The 22,004-nt window shown below is 32.4% G+C and overlaps 1 protein-coding gene across 12 annotated transcripts in view; it reads left to right on the top strand.

Annotated features, from left to right (window-relative positions):
* Positions 1–22,004, top strand: part of LOC127728273 (transcriptional activator GLI3-like) — a 140,615-nt gene that overhangs the window by 106,263 nt on the left and 12,348 nt on the right. For all 12 annotated transcript variants that reach the window (XM_052235561.1, XM_052235558.1, XM_052235560.1 and 9 more), the window contains 6 exons: positions 8,649–8,893; positions 9,774–9,885; positions 11,553–11,695; positions 12,586–12,735; positions 13,122–13,286; positions 13,740–13,901. In XM_052235561.1, coding sequence (XP_052091521.1) covers positions 8,649–8,893; positions 9,774–9,885; positions 11,553–11,695; positions 12,586–12,735; positions 13,122–13,286; positions 13,740–13,901 — 977 coding nt within the window. The remainder of the gene's footprint in view (positions 1–8,648; positions 8,894–9,773; positions 9,886–11,552; positions 11,696–12,585; positions 12,736–13,121; positions 13,287–13,739; positions 13,902–22,004) is intronic.

Raw genomic sequence — 22,004 nt, 5'->3', positions numbered from 1 at the left:
AAATTTTCCAAACAATATATGACAAAACTAATGTTCAAACAATATATGACAATACTAAAGTTTAAACAATATATGACAATACTAAAGTCTAAACAATATATGACAAAACTAAAGTCCAAACAATATATGACAACACAAAAGTCTAAACAATATATGACAACACTAAAGTCTAAACAATATATGACAACTGGTTGTTTGTGGAATAAAATAAATCATACATTAACCAGGTTATTCATTTGCTATATAAAACAACACCTGAACATATGCAACACAGTATTTGATAGGTCAGGCATGTGTTGCTCAATCTTGATTTTTTTTGTATATTGTTATGTGGGCTACTCTTTGTCTTTTCATCTTTTACATTTAGGCCAATGATATTGTATTTCCTTAGTTTTCTTGTATGATTTTTGTATTGCTCCTTAGGTGTCTTTTTTGTATTTATATTCAGGAATATGTAGTTTTAAAAAATACTCTTTGATGCTATATATATTCAGTTATCAACTGATATTTTTAAACACTGTATATATATTCAGTTATATATAGAGTGTTTAAAAATATCAGTTGATGTCATTATAGATATAAATACAAAAATTAATTAACCTCCCTCTCTACCTCATCAATATTTTAGAAGTCAGTATCAGATAATTAATTCTACTTGGCCTAACTTTAGATATAACATTGATTTCACACATGCTGAATAATACCATTACCCACTTTTTAAGTAGGGATAGATACATTTAACTTTACTTTGAGGCTATAAATGATTAATCCAGTAATGTGTTTAGGAATGAATTAAATTTTATCTTCAGATAAAGATAGCAATTTTTTTAGAAATCACTATCAGAATTTTTTGAAATTTTTGATTATCTACCAACAGTAAGGTTATTTCATGGTTTGATGTTTAACAGTAAGTTTTTGTGAGAAGGTTACATTTTCAATTACTAAGTGATATTTCAACTCAGTATTCATTTGAAAGTGTGCATGTCAGTGGGATAAGTATCACTTGATTTTGACCTGATGTTCATGGGTAATTGATTCCCAAGGGTTCTGTGATAGTAATTTTCTCAGTAACTATTATAGCTTTTTATCTGTAATCTGAATACATAATGCACATGGTACATGAGTAGATTCTGTAGACTCAAGATAATGAAATTGTAGTTAAAATCATTACACATATAAACATAATGTTGCAGTCTAATTTTTATGCCCCGCCGTAGCGGAGGGGGCATTAAGTTTTACCCTTGTCCGTCTGTACGTCCGTCTGTCCGTTCGTACGTCCGTCTGTCCGTTCGTACGTCCGTACATCCCAAAATTGGTTTCCGTTCTCTAACTTGAGTTTGCCTCAACCAAATGTTATGAAACTTATACACAATGCTTATTACCACAAAACACAGATCAAGTTTGAATTTTGGTGGCGTCACTTTAACCGTTCTAGAGTTATGCCCCTTTATAAATGGAAAAATTGCTAAATTTTTATTTTTAGAAGTTATATTTTTATATCCCTGCTTTAAAAAAGTGGGGGTATACAGTTTTACCTCTGTCTGTCCGTCAGTCCGTCCATCTGGCCCATTTTCAAATTGGTTCACATTAAGGTCCAAAGGATCCAAAATTAATCTTTCCTTGTTTTAAAAAAAAACAATTGAATGCTTGGGGAACTTTGATATGCTGAATCTAACCATGTATTTAAATTTTTGATTTTGGGACTGGTTTTCAAAGGTTTTCAAATTGGTTCACATTGAGGTCCAAAGGGTCCAAATTGAAACTAAGTTTGATTTTAACATAAATTGATTTCGAGGGGTTCTTTGAAATGCTGAATCTAAACATGTATTCCAATTTCCAATTTTTCAGTTCTTTGACCACATTCAATCTGTGTCAGAAACCTATGCTGTGTCAAATATTTAATCACAATCCAAATTCAGAGCTGTATCAAGCTTGAATGTAGTGTCCATACTTGCACCAAATGTTCAAGGTTCGACCTCTGCGGTCATATCAAGCTTCGCCCAGCAGAGCATTTTATTTACACTTGTCTTTGTATGTTTTATCATTCTTTTGAAAAAAAGTCATATCAATAAAAATTTGTGTAAATTTTTATATTTTGTAAGAATTTTATAGGTTAAACACAACTTTGTAAAAATAAACTGACAATAGAATTTAGAAATTTAAAACTATGAGTATAGGATATTAAAGCAAAATTATTGTTGTTATTCACGGGTTGTCACTACAAAGCAGAGTTACCTATCCTTTTTCGGAAGAATTAAAAATATATATTTATGTATAAATCATAAGATATGAATGTCTTTATAGACTACAAATATGGAAATCAGTTAGAGTTCAATATTAAATTTGTGGCTATTGTCATAAAAAATAAACACCAATCCCATAAATACTGCTAAAAGACGAGACTTCTAAAACCCCTATAAAAGAAAAATACTGAAACTTAAAGTTACCATTGTAAGTTTGAACATAGTAATAACAAAAATGGTTGAATTTCTATGTTGTAAGAGCCCTCACATAATAGTCAGGTATAGGTGAAAGTATGGTAATGTAATAATATATGACAAGGATTATGATTTATGATAATGTTTATTATCAGATCTGTCAATCAACAGAATTTTTACTTATGTAATTTCTCGGGTTGTCTTTGATCACACACATTTAATAACTGTAGACCAAAAATTTCAAATAGAAAGATGGGTTTAAGATTCCTACATGTCAAAGTCACTTAGTAAAGGTCAAGTCATGATCATCTTTGTAATGTTAGGTTAGCGTTGGGGAGTTCCGACAGTTTCTTACCAAAAACAAAGTGTCCACTACCTGGGACCAATACATAAACTTACTGTTTTAGTCCCAGCAACAATGTTATACAGTGTTAAATTATTGTAATTTATAAAAGATTGATATACACTGGGCTTAAGTTAGGCTGTAGAAATTTCTGATACACTGAATATATTAAAACAGAAGGTCATAAATACCAGTGTTCTCCCCAGGCGGATATGACGCTGCTGTCCAGCAGCGCCTTCAAAATATTTTTGTTGATCCCGCAGCGCCTTAATTGGCCGCTGTCCCTTAATACTTGATCCCTCAGTGTGTTAATTTTCACACCGCTGAGAGGTCGGTCAATGTTACGCAATAACTGGTAATTAGCAAAAGTCTCTGCTTTACCTGTGCCAGCCTTATCAGACCATGTAATCAGGTTATAGCGTAAATGATCATCAAGAAGATAGATATTTTTGGTAGAAAATGAAAGTTTTTAAAAACTTCAGTGCAAAAATTGAAGAAATAGATCGCAAATACATTGTATTTAGATTGCAATAAACAATTAATTTTCCCATAGGCGACAATGATAGCCTTTTTCAAGATACAGACTTTAGAAAGTTAATTTTTTAAACGAAACCTTGCTAGAATTAAAGAAAAATTATTCAGACAGTATTTTTTGGTCCAAAAAATATAGGTTCCCTTTGCTTTTCTTAACGTAATTTGTACTTATCTCCCTTGCCTATCAATTTTGCACTTAAAAAACGTGACTCATCCTAGCGTTGAAAAGACAACTCAGTTCCGTTAGGGCTCAGGAAAATATATTATTTTGCCTTTGGTATAATGCAGAGTGCACAAAGTCTCTAATAATAAAAAATAACGGGTGCACATATCGACCAATCAGGATTTGCCATACTCTTAATTCTGAATACCATGTTATCTTCATAAAATGGCTGCGCCCATAAAATCTAATGGTTTATTGTAACCTATACGCATCGTCGTGCAATCACTTGACCATATAAGTAACGATTTTTTTTCATTGGTCGAGAAGAAGAATCTATTTAAACACGACCAATGAACATGATGAATACATGTGATAAATTTGAATACACATTACTAAAGAAATTTATGATGAAATTTATGAATGAGAGTATTTGTATGTCAAAAAAGTAAAATAAACTTTTATTAAAGATAAGGAGGAGTGATTTATTTTATTAGAAAATGAAAAATTGTTGCTTGCAAGTAAAATTCGTCTCTCAACTGTCACATTTTAGAAATAAAATAATTTTTGAACATCGATCGTTAATTCGTCCATCGGGAAATATGTGACAATCAACACGGGTACGGAATCTCTGTAGCATCTGTATAATGTCACTAGTAAATATTTTCACTGGTGTTAGCTTGGACGAATTTTTCAAGTTTCGTTTATATCTACCTGCCAAAATCCTAATCCTGATCCTAAGGTCAATATTATGACACAACTGTTCTCTTTGTGCTGGATTTTTTCATCCTGGTACTTAATTTCTCCGTTAGTAAATTCACACGGTACTTATTGGTTAATTTGTTAGGCGCAGGATTGGGGGTTTTCAGGGATAAATGAATCTTAAAATCGCCCAGAACTTTTTACATATTCTCCAGTTATATCTGCTGTTCTTTCTTATGTCTCCTTACTTGCTGGTGTTAACAGGGTTTGAAGATCTATTTTGATGTTTTGAATCTCCAGCTGTCTTTCCATTTCTTCTCTTTCCCGGTGGTATATCGGACAGTCTAGTAGGTAGTGTTCAGTGTTTTCCTCTTCACCACATTCACAGTATGGCGTGACGGATTGGCCTATCTGATGGCAATATTTATTTAGCCTATTGTAGCCGGTTCTAAATTCCGACATGATTCTCCCTATAGTTGGGTTCGGATAATCAAGTGGATGGGTCTTACCTACAATAGGAACTAATTCATGTAGTTTCACTTCTAGTCCATCTATTTTGCCATTTTAATTTTGTTGACATCTTGACTGCACTTTTCACATCAGACATTGTTATGACGTTGTACTGGTCATTTAGATTTGAGGCCTCCTGTGCTGCATCTTTTGCTAACTGGTCCGCTATCTCATTCTCAGCTATATTAGCATGGCCTGGGATCCAAGATAGGGTAGTTTGTATGCCGCCTCTCAGGAGGGTCCCAATGCTTTCTTTGATGTCTGTGATAGTGTCGTTGTAGTTCGATGACTTCCAGTTGAGAGTCAAGATAACAACCGCTGTCTGGCTATCTGATAGAATCTTTATTTCAGTGAACTGTTCTCTAAGTGTGTAAATGCAGTGTTCTAGGACCATAAGGATAGCTACGAGTTCCGCTAAGATTATTGAGCCTCTGCTAGCTACTGGTCTTTTTAGGCTAGTTCCTTGGTGGTTCTCAGTATAAATAACTGCTCTTGCTCTACATGGTCCTGGATTTCCCTGACAGGAGCCATCTGTAAATGTGATAGCTGTTGACTCTGAGCTTTCTCCTATCAGTTCTTGTACTACTTGTTTGCTTTGGGCAGTTTGTTCTGCAGTTCTGTTTTTCGAGCTTCCTAATCGGCTCCAGTAGCTTGGCGCTCTCATCAGCATAAAGTCTACTCCTGCCTTGTAGGTAAACTCTGGTTCTATCAGTTTTATGTCTACTTTTGTTGTTTTTAGCATATCCATAGCCTGATTAATAGCCTTACCAAATGGAGATTCTTGGCGTTCATATGTATCATTGTTGGTAAGATACTCCTCCAGCTGTTGTTTAATTGGTTCGGCTATATTTTTGGATTGGATTTTTGCTATTTCCCGGACTGAGATTTCTTCCATTCGGAGGTCGATTGGTTGCATATTTGCCTCTACTTCCATTGCTTCTCTACCTGCTGTTCCTGATAATCTGAGGCAAACTGATAATCCTTTTCTTTGTATTGCTTCCAGTTTTTTCATATTTTCCATTGATGTTATCTGCCAAACTGGGCATGCATATTCAATGATAGATCTCACCATGCTGTTATGTATCTGCAGAACTTTTGTTCTTGAGATTTTTCCTAGGCCTTTTATTTCTCTTATAACATTTAATGCATTGTTTGCTCCTTTCTGTACTGTATCCGTGTGTATATCAAATTTGATTTTTTCAACTAAGAAGAAACGTTTTGACAATATTATACACAGGAAAGCGTAATGTCAAACTACAGAAACTGGTCAGCTGTTCATTACAATCTTTTTGTTTTAAAAAGTTGTATACCAAATATTAAACATAATCAATTTTAATGCTGAATCAACATGTTCTCCGCAAATAAGAAAGGGGTTAAGCAAAAGGCAGATGATCGAATTAAAAGTTTTTTCAGACCAATGACTTCTAGTGAAAAAGAGAATACACCATCAGTATCAGCAGAGCTTCTCCTAATCCAAGGCAAGCTAAAGTTTCAGCAAGTGATAACAGCAACAGAGAGTATAGAAATAAATATTTCTGAAGCTGTTCAGCACTGTAAGGCCCAGAACAGGAGGATTCTTTCATTAACTATATATAAATTTTGACTTATTTAATTGACTGTGATATAAATACTTTTTGTGTTTAAAATGAATTTATTTCATATATATATATATATATTCTTATTCTTTATCATGTTTATTAATACTGTGCTTTATTTCATATCATGATTTATGACTGTTTGCTTCAGGTCACAATAGTCCACTCTAAAAAAGAGATACGTGCCCTTGAAATTTTGCGCCTTAAAACATTTCTGGGAAGAACACTGAATACATAAATTGAAATTTGAAAAAAAATACTGAATGTTATGTATATCTTTCACACATATAAGGATAACCTGAAACATTTTTTCTTTTAATTTGAAAAATAAAATTAATTCAGTACAGGTTCGAAGATCTGTTTTATCTTGATGATTCCTTAATATAAAAGGAGAATTGCTAAGTGATAATGTGTTGCTTAAATTTTGAGCACTGTATTTAGATTGAACATAATGACATTTTGAATCTTAGATGTTATTCTTTAAAAAAAAAAATACAGAAACAAAACTTGACTTGCATACACAGTCAATTAGCCTGTTTTAGTGATTCTATTTTCATGCAGTGTTAAGAGTTAGATAACAGAAGCTATCATTCAGTTCAAAGATCTAATTGCTTTTTGATGATTTGGATGCCAAGAAAATGCTACATCCCAAGATGATGGCATTATCAGCTGGCAATTAAAAAAAACATTATGTGGAGCAAATTGTAAAATGTGGTTTTTGGTCTGAATTATTGTTTATACACATGGTCAATGTTTCATTGGAAGGCAAAAGATATATATTCATGTAAATGAACATTAGACAAAAATGGGAAGAAAAAAAACCTTGATAATCAATATGCCAATCTTCCTATCCTTTATAATGAGAGCTGGGTGAAGGTCTTGAACAACAAGAACATCATTTATATATTTTTGGTTTTTCAACTTGTATACTTTCTCTAGTTTTTTATGCATTTAAACCAGTTCTGACCAGTTTTGATAAATCACACTTTGTTTAAATTTGTCTCTTAATTTACAGACAAATCCATTTAAATCATTAGAGAAAAACAGATTCTACATCTTTATCCTGTTGGATACCATATTTATCAAATAGTCAATATTCAAATTTTGAAATGCTCAGTAAATCTTTCCTTTCAAAGTTTGTAAACTATCTAGAGTGGCTATATATCATAATGAACAGGATGGAATGGTAAAATCTAAATTTAGCAGAGGGACTACAAAAGTTTTATTCTTAAGATTAGATAATTTCTGCTTATGTAGAAATGAGGTGCCCTATATTTTCATTGATCCCAGTTTTTATACCATACCACATGTTGGTATATACCTATATCAGATAGCCTTATCAGCTGGCTTGTATCAGCTTTCCATCAGAAGTTGTCTGGTAGTTTTTACAAAGATTGGTGTTTATGTAATTTACATATTTCCCAGTGTAAATTGATCATTTATCAAAATCTTTCTGACAGTTCCTTGCATTCTTTGTTTGATTTAGATGTAGAAACATAGAATTGTAAAACCATTGGTTTCTGAGTAGTAGAATTCATGAGTCATCAAATTCTAGCACATAGTTTACTTTGGAAAACTTGACTTTTCAATAATTGAATACTTCTTTTTTGTTTTGCTTCATTCACAGACCAATAAACGAGATCATATTTCATTATATAAAAACAAAAACAAAATCCCTCAAATAAACCAAAACATGAGGATAAAATCACTTCATTTCATTTCCATCTGTTGCTCATATGAATAACTGGAACTTATTCAAAAATGGTTGCTGAAATAACTGCATATAGTGCATTTGAAATTTTCTCAGATAAGGTTCTTTTTTTCAGTAATTCACAGCTTTTAAATGACTAAACTTTAACAATAAAACTTGGTTGTACCTGACTGCCTTTTGCTCAGAAGAGACTTCAGACAGTGTTTGTACATTTTGCATTGGTATAGATGATCTAATAGTTAAAAAATAGATTGATTCTGGGCCATTCTAGGTAATCACCACGGCAGGTTAAAAGGAATATTTTAAGTTCATTAATGAAAATTTATGGGATGTTAGAACAAGTGGGGAACGCTGGTATAAATGGTACATTAGTCTGTTGACAATACTTCTCTGCACACCTTATGTACTAGCACCTAGTGGATTATCCACAATCACTGTAAAAATTTAATTACATAACATGAATCCAGTTTACTGTACTGAATGTTACTTTGGAACTTGCTTTGCTCTGTACATTATTAATTCTTACAGTAAAATGTATGAATCTAAATTATGACTGACAGTCAATATCAAATGATTGATTTTGCATTAGATGTAATGAAAGAAGAAAATTAAAGTTATTTAGAATTGTATAACATGTATTTGTACATTTTTTCAGCATCCCTGGGAACTGCCAGTCCAGCACATCAGCAACATCCACATAACCCACACAACCCACATAATCCACACAATCCACATAACCAATATCTACGACAACCTGGTAGTATACCAGGATCGCCATTCATGTATCCCATGATGCATCCACCCATGATGGGCCACAACAGTAAAATGCCACAAGCACCAATGATGCCACCTACCTCACAACCTATGATGCATCAAATGCCAACAAAACCAGAACTTTCGGTAAGTAATGACTTTGTTCTGTAAAGCTAGTGGTTGTGAAATTATTTATGGCATACTATTTACTGGAACTTTAACTGATGGTAGTTAATGTTTTTGTAACATTTTACACTAAATGGAGCATGGCAAAGACTCTCACATACCATGTTAAAACATACAATTTTTGTTCTTGATAGGAAATGTTAATTTGTGTAGCTCATTGATGACTATGTTGAATTATTATGATACTTGTGTGGTCATATTTGACATCACTAGTTTGTACCAGCCATGGTTTAATTATTAACTAGAACCATACCACAGAAATACAGATAGTGGATGTGGAGACTGTAAAATTTTCAACAAGAGTTTCTATTAAAGTGTTAATTTCACCAATTAGATATATTTTGAAAGATTCCAGTGGTAGAATAATGCAAAAGACCTGAAGATTTCAGAATGTAAAAGGAAACTAAATTAGGTCTCTTTAGTTTGTTGAAAAACTTTACTGAACCAAAGAATTCCTGCTCATTTTCTGCAATGCTGTCCTACCATTTGTATTAAATTATAAAGAAAACATTGACTGTACACAACTTTTATTCTAATAAATTAAGACCTTATGAAAAGTATCTATGCAATGGTAATAATTGTAGAACTATGCAGTGTAAAATTTATGACAGAATACAGTAATTCAAAAGCAAGATTTATTATTTAGAGAGAGGAATTGCACAAAGAATGATAACATTCTTTTCTATCCCTTAAAGTAGTCTATTGTTTAAATTAAACATGGATATATAATTGTTAACTTGTTAGGTGTTTCTTATTCTCCTATCAGTTTAAAATTTTGTAAAAATTTATTTCTGTAATAAGAAAGATAACTCTGATTGAAAAATCTGAATTCTGTTTGCAGCCACAAATCTCCACGACAACAAAAGATGCAGGAAGTAGTGTAGTTAGTAGTACTGTTGACCAGACAATAGAGATTAAAAGGTCAAAGGTCAAAAAAGAAAATGATGGTTCTCGTAAGTTTTTGTTATTCTAAGTAAAGTTTTATAAAGCGATTTGTGTTTTAGGCTTAACAAGAATTTTGATATGATTTACAATATATAATTTATTTCTTTTGAAAATTGTAGTAAAGGTTAGTAAGGGTCACTTATTTCTAGACTCAGTGGCTGGGGCATATAGTGTTACCCATGTTTCTCATTCTGTCCTAAAGTTACCAGTAGAACTTTTTTGTTTAACAAATATAAAATTTCTCTCTCTCTCTCTTTAAAACTTTTCTGTCTGAGGGATATTTCCCACTTATTGAGATTTGAAAAGTTGCCACATATGCTTTAGAACTTTGAATATTTAGTATGCAATTCAATTTCCCACTTTGGATGTCTGAAAAGCTGAATCTGTGATAATACACTTTAATTATTTATTAAATTAAAATTTATGTCAGTAAAACCTTTTCCCTACAGCTCATATGGCAAAATTTAGGGTACTTTGCATAGCAGCCATATTGCCTTATCATGATGACAGCCTTTGCAATAGGAATATACATGCCCCTTAAATAAAAATGCAAATATGCCAATTCCTAAGTTGAATCAACAATTTGCATGGATATAGGTGAATTCTACATGGTTTTTGTCTTCTGCTCATGTACAAATGAATATTGTCTACTTTGAAACTTTCTGCCTTTTCAGTTTGAAATCAGAAGCGTGACTGTAGAATTGCTGTATGAAATTAAAAAAAAAAAAATAAAAAAAAAAAAAATAATAGAAATAAAGGTGCAAGAAGAGGTAGTTCATGATTTGTTCACATATAGAGAAACACTTTGCAGGTTGAATTTTCAGTTAAAACATCGTTTATCTTACCTGCTTTCTTAAGTTTTCAGCCAAATTCTTTTAAAAAACATGATGATTTCATCTTATCCATTTCATAAATAGTCAAAATTTCAGCATTTTCCCTTAGAATTACACAATGTTTTGGTAAATATAAAGGAAGTTTTCAGAGACATGTTAGTTTTAGATCCAAGACAGAAAAAGACTGGATTATCCGTAAATTTGATGTAATTCATATTTTCAATTTACAACTAAGGGAAGTAATTCAATCAAAAGGGCACAGGTCACGTGGTGAAATCATATGCATAAAGTACCTAGAGTTTTGAAATATGTCTTAAGATCTGTTATTTCATTCATAGTGTTTATAATAATATATAATTCATTTATTAACAGAACTGATTTAGACCCAGCATGTAAATTTGCAGAATAATGTTGAAATTGCCATGAGTATGCACTAAAACACAAGAATTACATACAAATAAATACGACAACAGAGGATGTTCAGATGAAAAATAATTTTGTATTAATCACTGAAACCACAAAATCATCTTGTTAAGCAGACATTTAAACAAAATTTGGTAACACACATTGTAGACAATTTCATTGACTACATATAACTGTGCCTATTGAAGAAGTATTATACAATGGAAATAGTATTTATTAAGTATAACACAGTATGATGTAGCACGAAAATTGTTATAACAAATATTAAAAAAAAAAAATAAAAAATATTATTTATTCTTAATCATTGAACATGCAGGACTAGACGATTTCGATGATGATGAAAAAATGGACAGGAAACTTGTTATTATAAATATTTAAAAAAAATATATATTATTTATTCTATATCATTGAACATGTAGGACTAGACGATTTCGATGATGATGAAAAAATGGACAGGAAACCAGATCACATACCTCAGGAAGGGGAACCTGATTTTATAGAAACAAATTGTCATTGGGAAAATTGTTCATCAGAGTTTGATTGTCAGGATGATCTTGTTAAGGTATATTTAAAAATATTTACTTAAATGTATAATGTCACCATGTCATGATATATATGTAAATTTCTTTACTGTTTCTGGTTAAAACGAAACAGAGTCCTAGTTAAAAATAAAAACAATGTTTCTGAGTAATAGGAAAATTGTGATGGAATGGAATAACAAATAAATTTCCTGCTGGTGGAGTTTTTATTCCTCAAGGGTATCACCAGCCTAGTAGTCAGCACTTCTGTGTTGACATGAATTATCATTGATATGGTCATAATTATAAATTAACTGTTTACAAAACTTTACATTTTTGAAAAACTAAGGCTTTTCTACCTCAGGAATAGATTACCTTAGCTGTATTTGGCAAAACTTTTAGGAATTTTTAAACCTCAATGCTCATCAACGTTGTACTTTATTTGGCCTTTTTAACTTTTTTTGATTCGAGCGTCACTGATGAGTCTTTTGTAGACAAAATACTCGTCTGGCGCAAATACAAAATTTCATTCCTGGTATCTATGATGAGTTTATTTTCAGGGCAGTTTGAGAGTTGGAAAAAATCAGTCCATGGTATCAATACTGTGTTATTTCCAGCAGATATTATTCATGTATACAAAAACAGTTAACCCTAGTTTGATTGGAAGTAAAGTCAAAATTACAGTCATCAAATTATTGATCAATACGTAAAAAGACAATTCTGTTGTTGTCATTCAAATGCTGTTTTAAAAAAAAATAAGCAAGATTTAATTTTTTTTTACCAGAAATGATTACAAACACCTGTAGAACACTCTTAACACCAATCATGTAATATGGAAACAAAAATATCCTATCAGAATTGACATATAATGTTTCATTGTTGACAATTCAATGTTTCATTGGACTGTATTTTATGATGCTCCTATTTTTTGTAGCATATCAACATAGACCACATTCAAGCCAACAAGAAATCCTTTGTCTGTCGGTGGAAAGAATGTAACCGTGAGGAGAAGCCATTTAAAGCTCAGTACATGTTAGTTGTTCATATGAGGAGACATACTGGAGAAAAACCACATAAATGTACTGTAAGTAGACCTGTCAATCTTAAAAGACAGTACATAGTTAAAATCAGGTTTTCTTTGCCAAATGTTTTATAAAACACAAACATGAAGAATAGATGATTTTTTCCCACAAAGTTTCTATTAAACCAAAAAAAAAAAAAAAACAATCACCTAACCGATACAGAAGGAGAAATATGACACTAATTATTATTATGATTGTTTTTATACAGAGGAAATGACTCAAGAGGCATGATTAACAATTCATTTGAATGAAAACGATTAATTCATGTTCATATGTAAAAGTTTTTTATACATTATGAAAGACATGGAAGCCAGATGTAGATACTATTTTGAACCAATAGACATAGAAAGTGTTGTTGAAATTTGATTAGATTTATTTTATTTTGTAGTTTGAAGGGTGTTCTAAAGCATACTCAAGGCTAGAAAATCTAAAGACTCATCTTCGGTCCCATACTGGTGAAAAACCTTACATGTGTGAATTTCCTGGGTGTACTAAAGCATTTAGTAATGCATCAGACAGAGCCAAACATCAGAACAGGACTCATTCTAATGCTGTAAGTATTAAGGGGTAGTATAGCATTCATTGACACTCCTAACTCAATAAAAAAGTAATTTATGTTTTTTTTCTCTCAATGAGTTGAATATACTGCTTAAACACTTGGACATCAAATTATAATTGGTTTAAACTGTTCACACAATTGTTTCCTTGAACATGAACTTTATTCTTGATATGAGAACAATACTAACACAAGGGCAAAGAATTTAGTGATTTTCCTGATATTTAAGGAATGACTGTAATATTTTTTCTGTCTATGAAGAAATAACATCAAAAATGTGGTGCACACAGAATAACCCGCGTATCTTGGTGTGACTTAATCATATTAAAGTGTTGCAAAAAATTACCTTTTCCAGAGACTATTTGATAGTACCTTGATTTACTTGGAAGTGTATGGTTGACTTATATTTCTTTGAAACCTTGGTCAGTTATGTAATTTTATGTATTTCAGAAACCATATGTCTGTAAAGCAATAGGTTGTACAAAACGTTACACAGACCCAAGTTCTTTGAGGAAACATGTAAAGACTGTCCATGGACCTGATTTCTATGCCAACAAGAAGCACAAAGGGGATGGTACTTGTAAGAAAGAAATGAAAGAAGAAGGTGATCAGGTAGGTACAACATTAACACCATCATTACCTTACAATGGATGGTGTTATAAAAGTTATTGAAATTGCAATTATCTGTGACTCACCTGAACTACAGTGGTGACTGTGTGGTAAGGTATCTATTATTCAAATTGTTCAAAATCAAATTGATTTCACTTTTAAAATTCTGTTTAAGTTTCATCATGATTATATAAGAAATTGAATGAGGATTGTATCCTTAGTTTTATGGCAAATTTCACCCATTTGGATTTTAATCTCTCTAATTATGCCCCCGTTGTAGCGGAGGGGGCATTAAGTTTTACCCTTGTCTGTCTGTAAGTACGTCCGTCCGTACGTCCCAAAATTGGTTTCCGTTCTCTAACTTTAGTTTGCCTCACTCAAATGTTATGAAACTTATACACAATGCTTATTAGCACAAAAAAAAAAAAAAAATTGAGTTTGAATTTTGGTGGCGTCACTTTAACCATTCTAGAGTTATGCCCCTTTACAAATGGAAAAATTGCTAAAATATTCCTTTCTGTTCTCTTAGTTTAGTTTGCCTCAACCAAATCTTATGAAACTTATGCACAATGCTAATTACCACAAAACACAGACAAAGTTCGAATTTTGGTGGCATCACTTTTACCGTTCTAGAGTTATGCCCCTTTACAAATGGAAAAATTGCTGAATTTTTCGTTTCCGTTCTCTAACTTAAGTTTGCCTCAAATAAATGTTATGAAACTTCGAAACAATGCTTCCTACCACAAAACTCAGATCAAGTACAGATTTGGGTAGCGTCACTTTTACAGTTCTTGAGTTTTGTCCCTTTATAACGTTATATGCAAGCGGGGGCATCATCTGAGTCCCATTGACACATTCCCCATTTATTTTTTTATGTGATGAAAGTAGATATATACCAGCAGATAGTTGAAAAACAAAGGACATGAGATAGATGTTGATTGACATTTTGTAACAAAAAGAGAAATCTTAAAATGTCAATAGAAGAAATGCTTTTCCTTATCCTAGGATAATAGTTATGTAAGATAGGAGATAAGGTCAAATATAAAAGTATGTGTGTTTAGAGTATCTTGACTAATTCTAATTTTTTAGCCTCACCTTTGCATTTTGATAAAATTTTTCCACCTCTAACTTTTCACCAACATATCAGTTGTTGCTAATTTATTCTATCAAAATATATGACAGAATTGAAGAAAAAAACAGTCACTTTGTTCATTGAGAGGTAATGAACTTACATTAAGCAATATATATATAATACTTGAACCAGACCCAGTGAAGACACACTATTTTCCAGGTTGCTAAACAAAATCTTGACATACCCACTATATGAATACCAATATGAATATGAAATCTGTGTGTATTTAGCCTATCATGATCTCATAAAGTGCATGTTATATAAAATGATTGTAAATATGCATAAATAGACACAAGTAAAGGAACAATAATAATATCTGGAGAAGTAGTTTTCTAATTGTAAAACATTTATAACAGAATAAAGCAACAGTGTTGCATATTTCTTCATGTTCACATGAAGGAAGCAAAATAAATCTGTTTTCTGTTTTCTGTATTCTAGATTTTTAAAATTAATTCTTATTTTAAAGCAGAATCTAACATAATATAGTCGTTGATGCTGGACATTCCACATGAAAATGAATTTCGTCTTCAATTGAATTTAAAGAGCAAAATTTACAAATTCTTTTATATTTGTTATCAATATTTATGCTCCCACCGTAGCAGAGAGGGCATTAAGTTTTACTTTTGACTATCTGTATGTCCGTCCGTACATACGTACGTCCCGAAATTGGTTTCCGTTCTCTTACTTTAGTTTGCCTCAAACAATTGTTAGAAACTTATACACAATGCTTACTACCATAAAACACAGATCGAGTTTGAATTTTGGTGGCGTCACTTTTACCATTCTAGAGTTATGCCCCTTTACAAATGGAAAAATTGCTGAATTTTTAGTTTCTGTTCTCTAATTTTAGTTTGCCTCAACTAAACGTAATGAATCTTATACACAATGTTTATTACCTCAAAACACAGATCAAGTTAGAATTTTGGTAGCGTCACTTTTACCGTTCTTGAGTTATTAGATATAAGAAGATGTGGTATGAGTGCCAATGAGACAACTCTCCTTCCAAGTCACAATTTGTAAAAGTAAACCATTATAGGTCAAAGTACAACCTACAACACAGAGCCTTGGCTCACACCAAACAGTTAGCTATAAAGGGCCCTTTATAATGTTGTAGGCAAGCGGGGACTCATCTTGAGTGCCATGGACACATTCCCCATTTATTTTTATAATGATCCTGCTCAGTGTTTCTTGATAAAATGGCTTAAGCAAAGACCCACATTTTCAACCAAGAAATACTGGAAAAAATTTAAAAAGCACTTTCTAAGGTGCTTTCTGGATTGACCTTCATCAGGAATGCTCAAAGCCAAATACTGTAAATTCAGAAATTATTGTGTGCATTTTATATTGCGACTTTGTCATTATACGACCGCAAAAATAAAAAATTTTTTGGTCGTATATTGGTATGACGTTGGCGTCGTCGTCGTCGTCCGGCGTCATCTGGCGTCGTCCGAAGACACATTGGTTTTGGCACTCTAACTTTAGTTTAAGTGAATGGATCTCCATAAAATTTTACCATAAGGTTCAATACCACGAAAGGAAGGTTGGGATTGATTTTGGGGGTTATGGTACCAACAGTTAAGGAATTAGGGCCCAAAAATAAACATTTTTATAAGACCGCAAAAATTGAAAATTTTTTGGTCGTATATTGGTATGACGTTGGCGTCGTCGTCGTCGTCGTCGTCGTCGTCGTCGTCATCTGGCGTCGTCCGAAGACACATTGGTTTTCGCACTCTAACTTTAGTTTAAGTGAATGGATCTCCATGAAATTTTACCATAAGGTTCAATACCATAAAAGGAAGGTGGGGATTGATTTTAGGGGTTATGGTACCAACAGTTAAGGAATTAGGGGCCAAAAAGGGGCCAACAATAAGCATTTTTGTAACTTCCAGACAATAACTTGTGTGTAAGTGTATGGATCTCTCTGACATTGTACCACAAGGTTCCATATCACAAAGGGAAGGCTGTAATTGATTTTGGGGGTAATTGCCTCAAAGTTTAGGAATTAGGGGCCAAAAAAGGGGCAAAAAACAAGCATTTTTCTAGTTTCATGACAATAACTTGTGTGTAAGTGTTTGGATATTTCTGAAATTGTACTACAAGGTTCCATATCACAAAGGGAAAGCTGGAATTGAGTTTGGGGGTAATTGCCCGAAACGTTTAGGAATTGGGGGCCAAAAAGGGGCCAAAAATAAGCATTTTTCTAGTTTCCAGACAATAACTTGTGTTCAAGTGTATGGATCTCTCTGAAATTGTACTGCAAGGTACCATACCACAAAGGGAAGGCTGGGATTGAGTTTGGGGGTGATGAATCATAAGGGGGTTCAAAATATTTGGGGGGGGGGATTTTTTTTTCTTCTTTTTTTCCTTTTTTTTTTCTTTTAAAATTTTCCATTTTAAGTTGGTTATTTCTGATTAATATTTAAAAGCAAATAATAATGATATGGTAGGAGATACACACCAAACAGGATGTGTAAATTATTATATAATAAGTATTGTGCAATAGCAAGAAATTTTCAATTGCACAGTATTGCACAATTGCAAGAAATCTTCAATTGCACAGTATTGCGCAATAGCAAGAAATCTTCAATTGCACAGTATTGCGCAATAGCAAGAAATATCCAATAGCACAATATTGCGCAATAGCAAGAAATTGTCAATTGTACAGTATTGCACAATAGCAAGAAATATTCAATTGCACAGTATTGTGCAAAAGAAGATACTTCGTATAAATTGCTTATTTCTTGATCAATTTCAATGGGGTTTTATTCTTCAATTCTTGGGGTTCTTTAATATGCTGAGTCTAACCGTGTATTAAGTTTTTGGATTTTGGGCCCCGTTTTTAAATTGGTCCACATTGAGGTCCAAAGGGTCCAAAATTTAACTTTGTTTGATTTCATCAAAAATTGAATTATTGGGCTTCTTTGATATGCCGAATCTAACCGTGTATTTAGATTCTTAATTTTTGGTTCCGTTTTCAAATTGGTCTACATTAAGGTCCAAAGGGTCCAAAATTAAACTTAGTTTGATTTTAACAAAAATTGAATTTTTAGGGTACTTTGATATTCTGAATCTAAACATGTATATAGATTTTTGATTATGGGCCCAGTTTTCAAGTTGGTCCAAATCGGGGTCCAAAATTAAACTTTTTTTGATTTCAACAAAAATTGAATATATGGGGTTCTTTGATATGCTGAATCTAACCATGTATTTAGATTTTTGATTTTTGGGCCCCGTTATCAACTTTGTCCACATTGAGGTCAAAAGGGTCCAAAATTAAACTTTGTTTGATTTCATCAAAAATTGAATTCTTGGGGTTCTTTGATATGCTGAATCTAACCATGTATTTAGATTTTTTATTTGTGGACCCGCTATCAAATTGGTTCATATTGAGGTCAAAAGGGTCCAAAATTAAACTTTGTTTGATTTCATCAAAAATTGAATTATTGGGGTTCTTTGATATGCCAAATCTAACCGTGTATTTAGATTTTTAATTTTGGGTCCCGTTTTTAAATTGGTCTACATTAAGGTCCAAAGGGTCCAAAATTAAACTGAGTTTGATTTTAACAAAAATTGAATTCTTGGGGTTCTTTGATATGCTGAATCTAAACATGTGTTTAGATTTTTGATTATGGGCCCAGTTTTCAAGTTGGTCCAAGTTGGGGTCCAGTATTTAAACTTTGTTTGATTTCAACAAAAATTGAATATATGGGGTTCTTTGATATGCTGAATCTAACCATGTATTTAGATTTTTGATTTTTGGGCCCCGTTATCAACTTTGTCCACATTGAGGTCAAAAGGGTCCAAAATTAAACTTTGTTTGATTTCATCAAAAATTGAATTCTTGGGGTTCTTTGATATGCTGAATCTAACCATGTATTTAGATTTTTTATTTGTGGACCCGCTATCAAATTGGTTCATATTGAGGTCAAAAGGGTCCAAAATTAAACTTTGTTTGATTTCATCAAAAATTGAATTATTGGGGTTCTTTGATATGCCAAATCTAACCGTGTATTTAGATTTTTAATTTTGGGTCCCGTTTTTAAATTGGTCTACATTAAGGTCCAAAGGGTCCAAAATTAAACTGAGTTTGATTTTAACAAAAATTGAATTCTTGGGGTTCTTTGATATGCTGAATCTAAACATGTGTTTAGATTTTTGATTATGGGCCCAGTTTTCAAGTTGGTCCAAATTGGGGTCCAAAATTAAACTTTGTTTGATTTCAACAAAAATTGAATATATGGGGTTCTTTGATATGCTGAATCTTACCATGTATTTAGATTTTTTATTTGTGGGCCCGCTATCAAATTGGTTCATATTGAGGTCAAAAGGGTCCAAAATTAAACTTTGTTTGATTTCATCAAAAATTGAATTATTGGGGTTCTTTGATATTCCAAATCTAACCGTGTATTTAGATTTTTAATTTTGGGTCCCGTTTTTTAAATTGGTCTACATTAAGGTCCAAAGGGTCCAAAATTAAACTTAGTTTGATTTTAACAAAAATTGAATTTTTGGGGTTCTTTGATATGCTGAATCTAAACATGTGTTTAGATTTTTGATTATGGGACCAGTTTTCAAGTTGGTCCAAGTTGGGGTCCAAAATTAAACTTTGTTTGATTTCAACAAAAATTGGATACATGGGGTTCTTTGATATGCTGAATCTAAACATGTATTTAGATTTTAGATTTTTGGCCCAGTTTTCAAGTTGGTCCAAATTGGGGTCCAAAATTAAACTTTGTTTGATTTCAACAAAAATTGAATATATGGGGTTCTTTGATATGCTGAATCTTACCATGTATTTAGATTTTTTATTTTATGGGCCTGCTATCAAATTGGTTCATATTGAGGTCAAAAGGGTCCAAAATTAAACTTTGTTTGATTTCATCAAAAATTGAATTATTGGGGTTCTTTAATATGCCAAATCTAACCGTGTTTTTAGATTTTTAATTTTGGGTCCCGTTTTTTAAATTGGTCTACATTAAGGTCCAAAGGGTCCAAAATTAAACTTAGTTTGATTTTAACAAAAATTGAATTCTTGGGGTACTTTGATATGCTGAATCTAAACATGTGTTTAGATTTTTGATTATGGGACCAGTTTTCAAGTTTGTCCAAGTTGGGGTCCAAAATTAAACTTTGTTTGATTTCAACAAAAATTGAATATATGGGGTTCTTTGATATGCTGAATCTAACCATGTATTTTGATTTTGGACATTGGACCATAATAGGTAAATTAAAAAAATTGAAGTTCTTAGACCACATTCTTTCTGTGTCAGAAACCTATGCTGTGTCAAATATTTAATCACAATCCAAATTCAGAGCTGTATCAAGCTTGAATGTTGTGTCCATACTTGCCCCAACTGTTCAGGGTTCGACCTCTGCGGTCGTATCAAGCTGCGCCCAGCGAAGCATTTTATTGTAACTTCCAGACAATAACTTGTGTGTAAGTGTATGGATCTCTCTGACATTGTACCACAAGGTTCCATATCACAAAGGGAAGGCTGTAATTGATTTTGGGGGTAATTGCCTCAAAGTTTAGGAATTAGGGGCCAAAAAAGGGGCAAAAAACAAGCATTTTTCTAGTTTCATGACAATAACTTGTGTGTAAGTGTTTGGATATTTCTGAAATTGTACTACAAGGTTCCATATCACAAAGGGAAAGCTGGAATTGAGTTTGGGGGTAATTGCCCGAAACGTTTAGGAATTGGGGGCCAAAAAGGGGCCAAAAATAAGCATTTTTCTAGTTTCCAGACAATAACTTGTGTTCAAGTGTATGGATCTCTCTGAAATTGTACTGCAAGGTACCATACCACAAAGGGAAGGCTGGGATTGAGTTTGGGGGTGATGAATCATAAGGGGGTTCAAAAAATTTGGGGGGGGGATTTTTTTTTTTCTTTTTTTCATTTTTTTTTTCTTTTAAAATTTTCCATTTTAAGTTGGTTATTTCTGATTTATATTTAAAAGCAAATAATAATGATATGGTAGGAGATACACACCAAACAGGATGTGTAAATTATTATATAATATGTATTGTGCAATAGCAAGAAATTTTCAATTGCACAGCATTGCACAATAGCAAGAAATCTTCAATTGCACAGTATTGCGCAATAGCAAGAAATCTTCAATTGCACAGTATTGCGCAATAGCAAGAAATATCCAATAGCACAATATTGCGCAATAGCAAGAAATTGTCAATTGTACAGTATTGGGCAATAGCAAGAAATATTCAATTGCACAGTATTGTGCAAAAGAAGATACTTCGTATAAATTGCTTATTTCTTGATCAATTTCAATGGGGTTTTATTCTTGAATTCTTGGGGTTCTTTAATATGCTCAATCTAACCGTGTATTAAGTTTTTGGATTTTGGGCCCCGTTTTTAAATTGGTCCACATTGAGGTCCAAAGGGTCCAAAATTTAACTTTGTTTGATTTCATCCAAAATTGAATTATTGGGGTTCTTTGATATGCCGAATCTAACCGTGTATTTAGATTCTTAATTTTTGGTTCCGTTTTCAAATTGGTCTACATTAAGGTCCAAAGGGTCCAAAATTAAACTTAGTTTGATTTTAACAAAAATAGAATATTTAGGGTTCTTTGATATGCTGAATCTAAACATGTATTTAGATTTTTGATTATGGGCCCAGTTTTCAAGTTGGTCCAAATCGGGGTCCAAAATTAAACTTTGTTTGATTTCAACAAAAATTGAATATATGGGGTTCTTTGATATGCTGAATCTAACCATGTATTTAGATTTTTGATTTTTGGGCCCCATTATCAACTTTGTCCACATTGAGGTCAAAAGGGTCCAAAATTAAACTTTGTTTGATTTCATCAAAAATTGAATTCTTGGGGTTCTTTGATATGCTGAATCTAACCATGTATTTAGATTTTGGATATTTGACCATAATAGGTGAATGTCCAATTTAAAATTTTAAGTTCTTAGACCACATTCATTCTGTGTCAGAAACCTATGCTGTGTC

This window comes from Mytilus californianus, unplaced genomic scaffold (assembly GCF_021869535.1).
Source record: "Mytilus californianus isolate M0D057914Y unplaced genomic scaffold, xbMytCali1.0.p SCAF_2, whole genome shotgun sequence".
NCBI lineage: Eukaryota > Metazoa > Mollusca > Bivalvia > Mytilida > Mytilidae > Mytilus > Mytilus californianus.
This window is presented reverse-complemented; position numbering and strand designations above follow the sequence as displayed.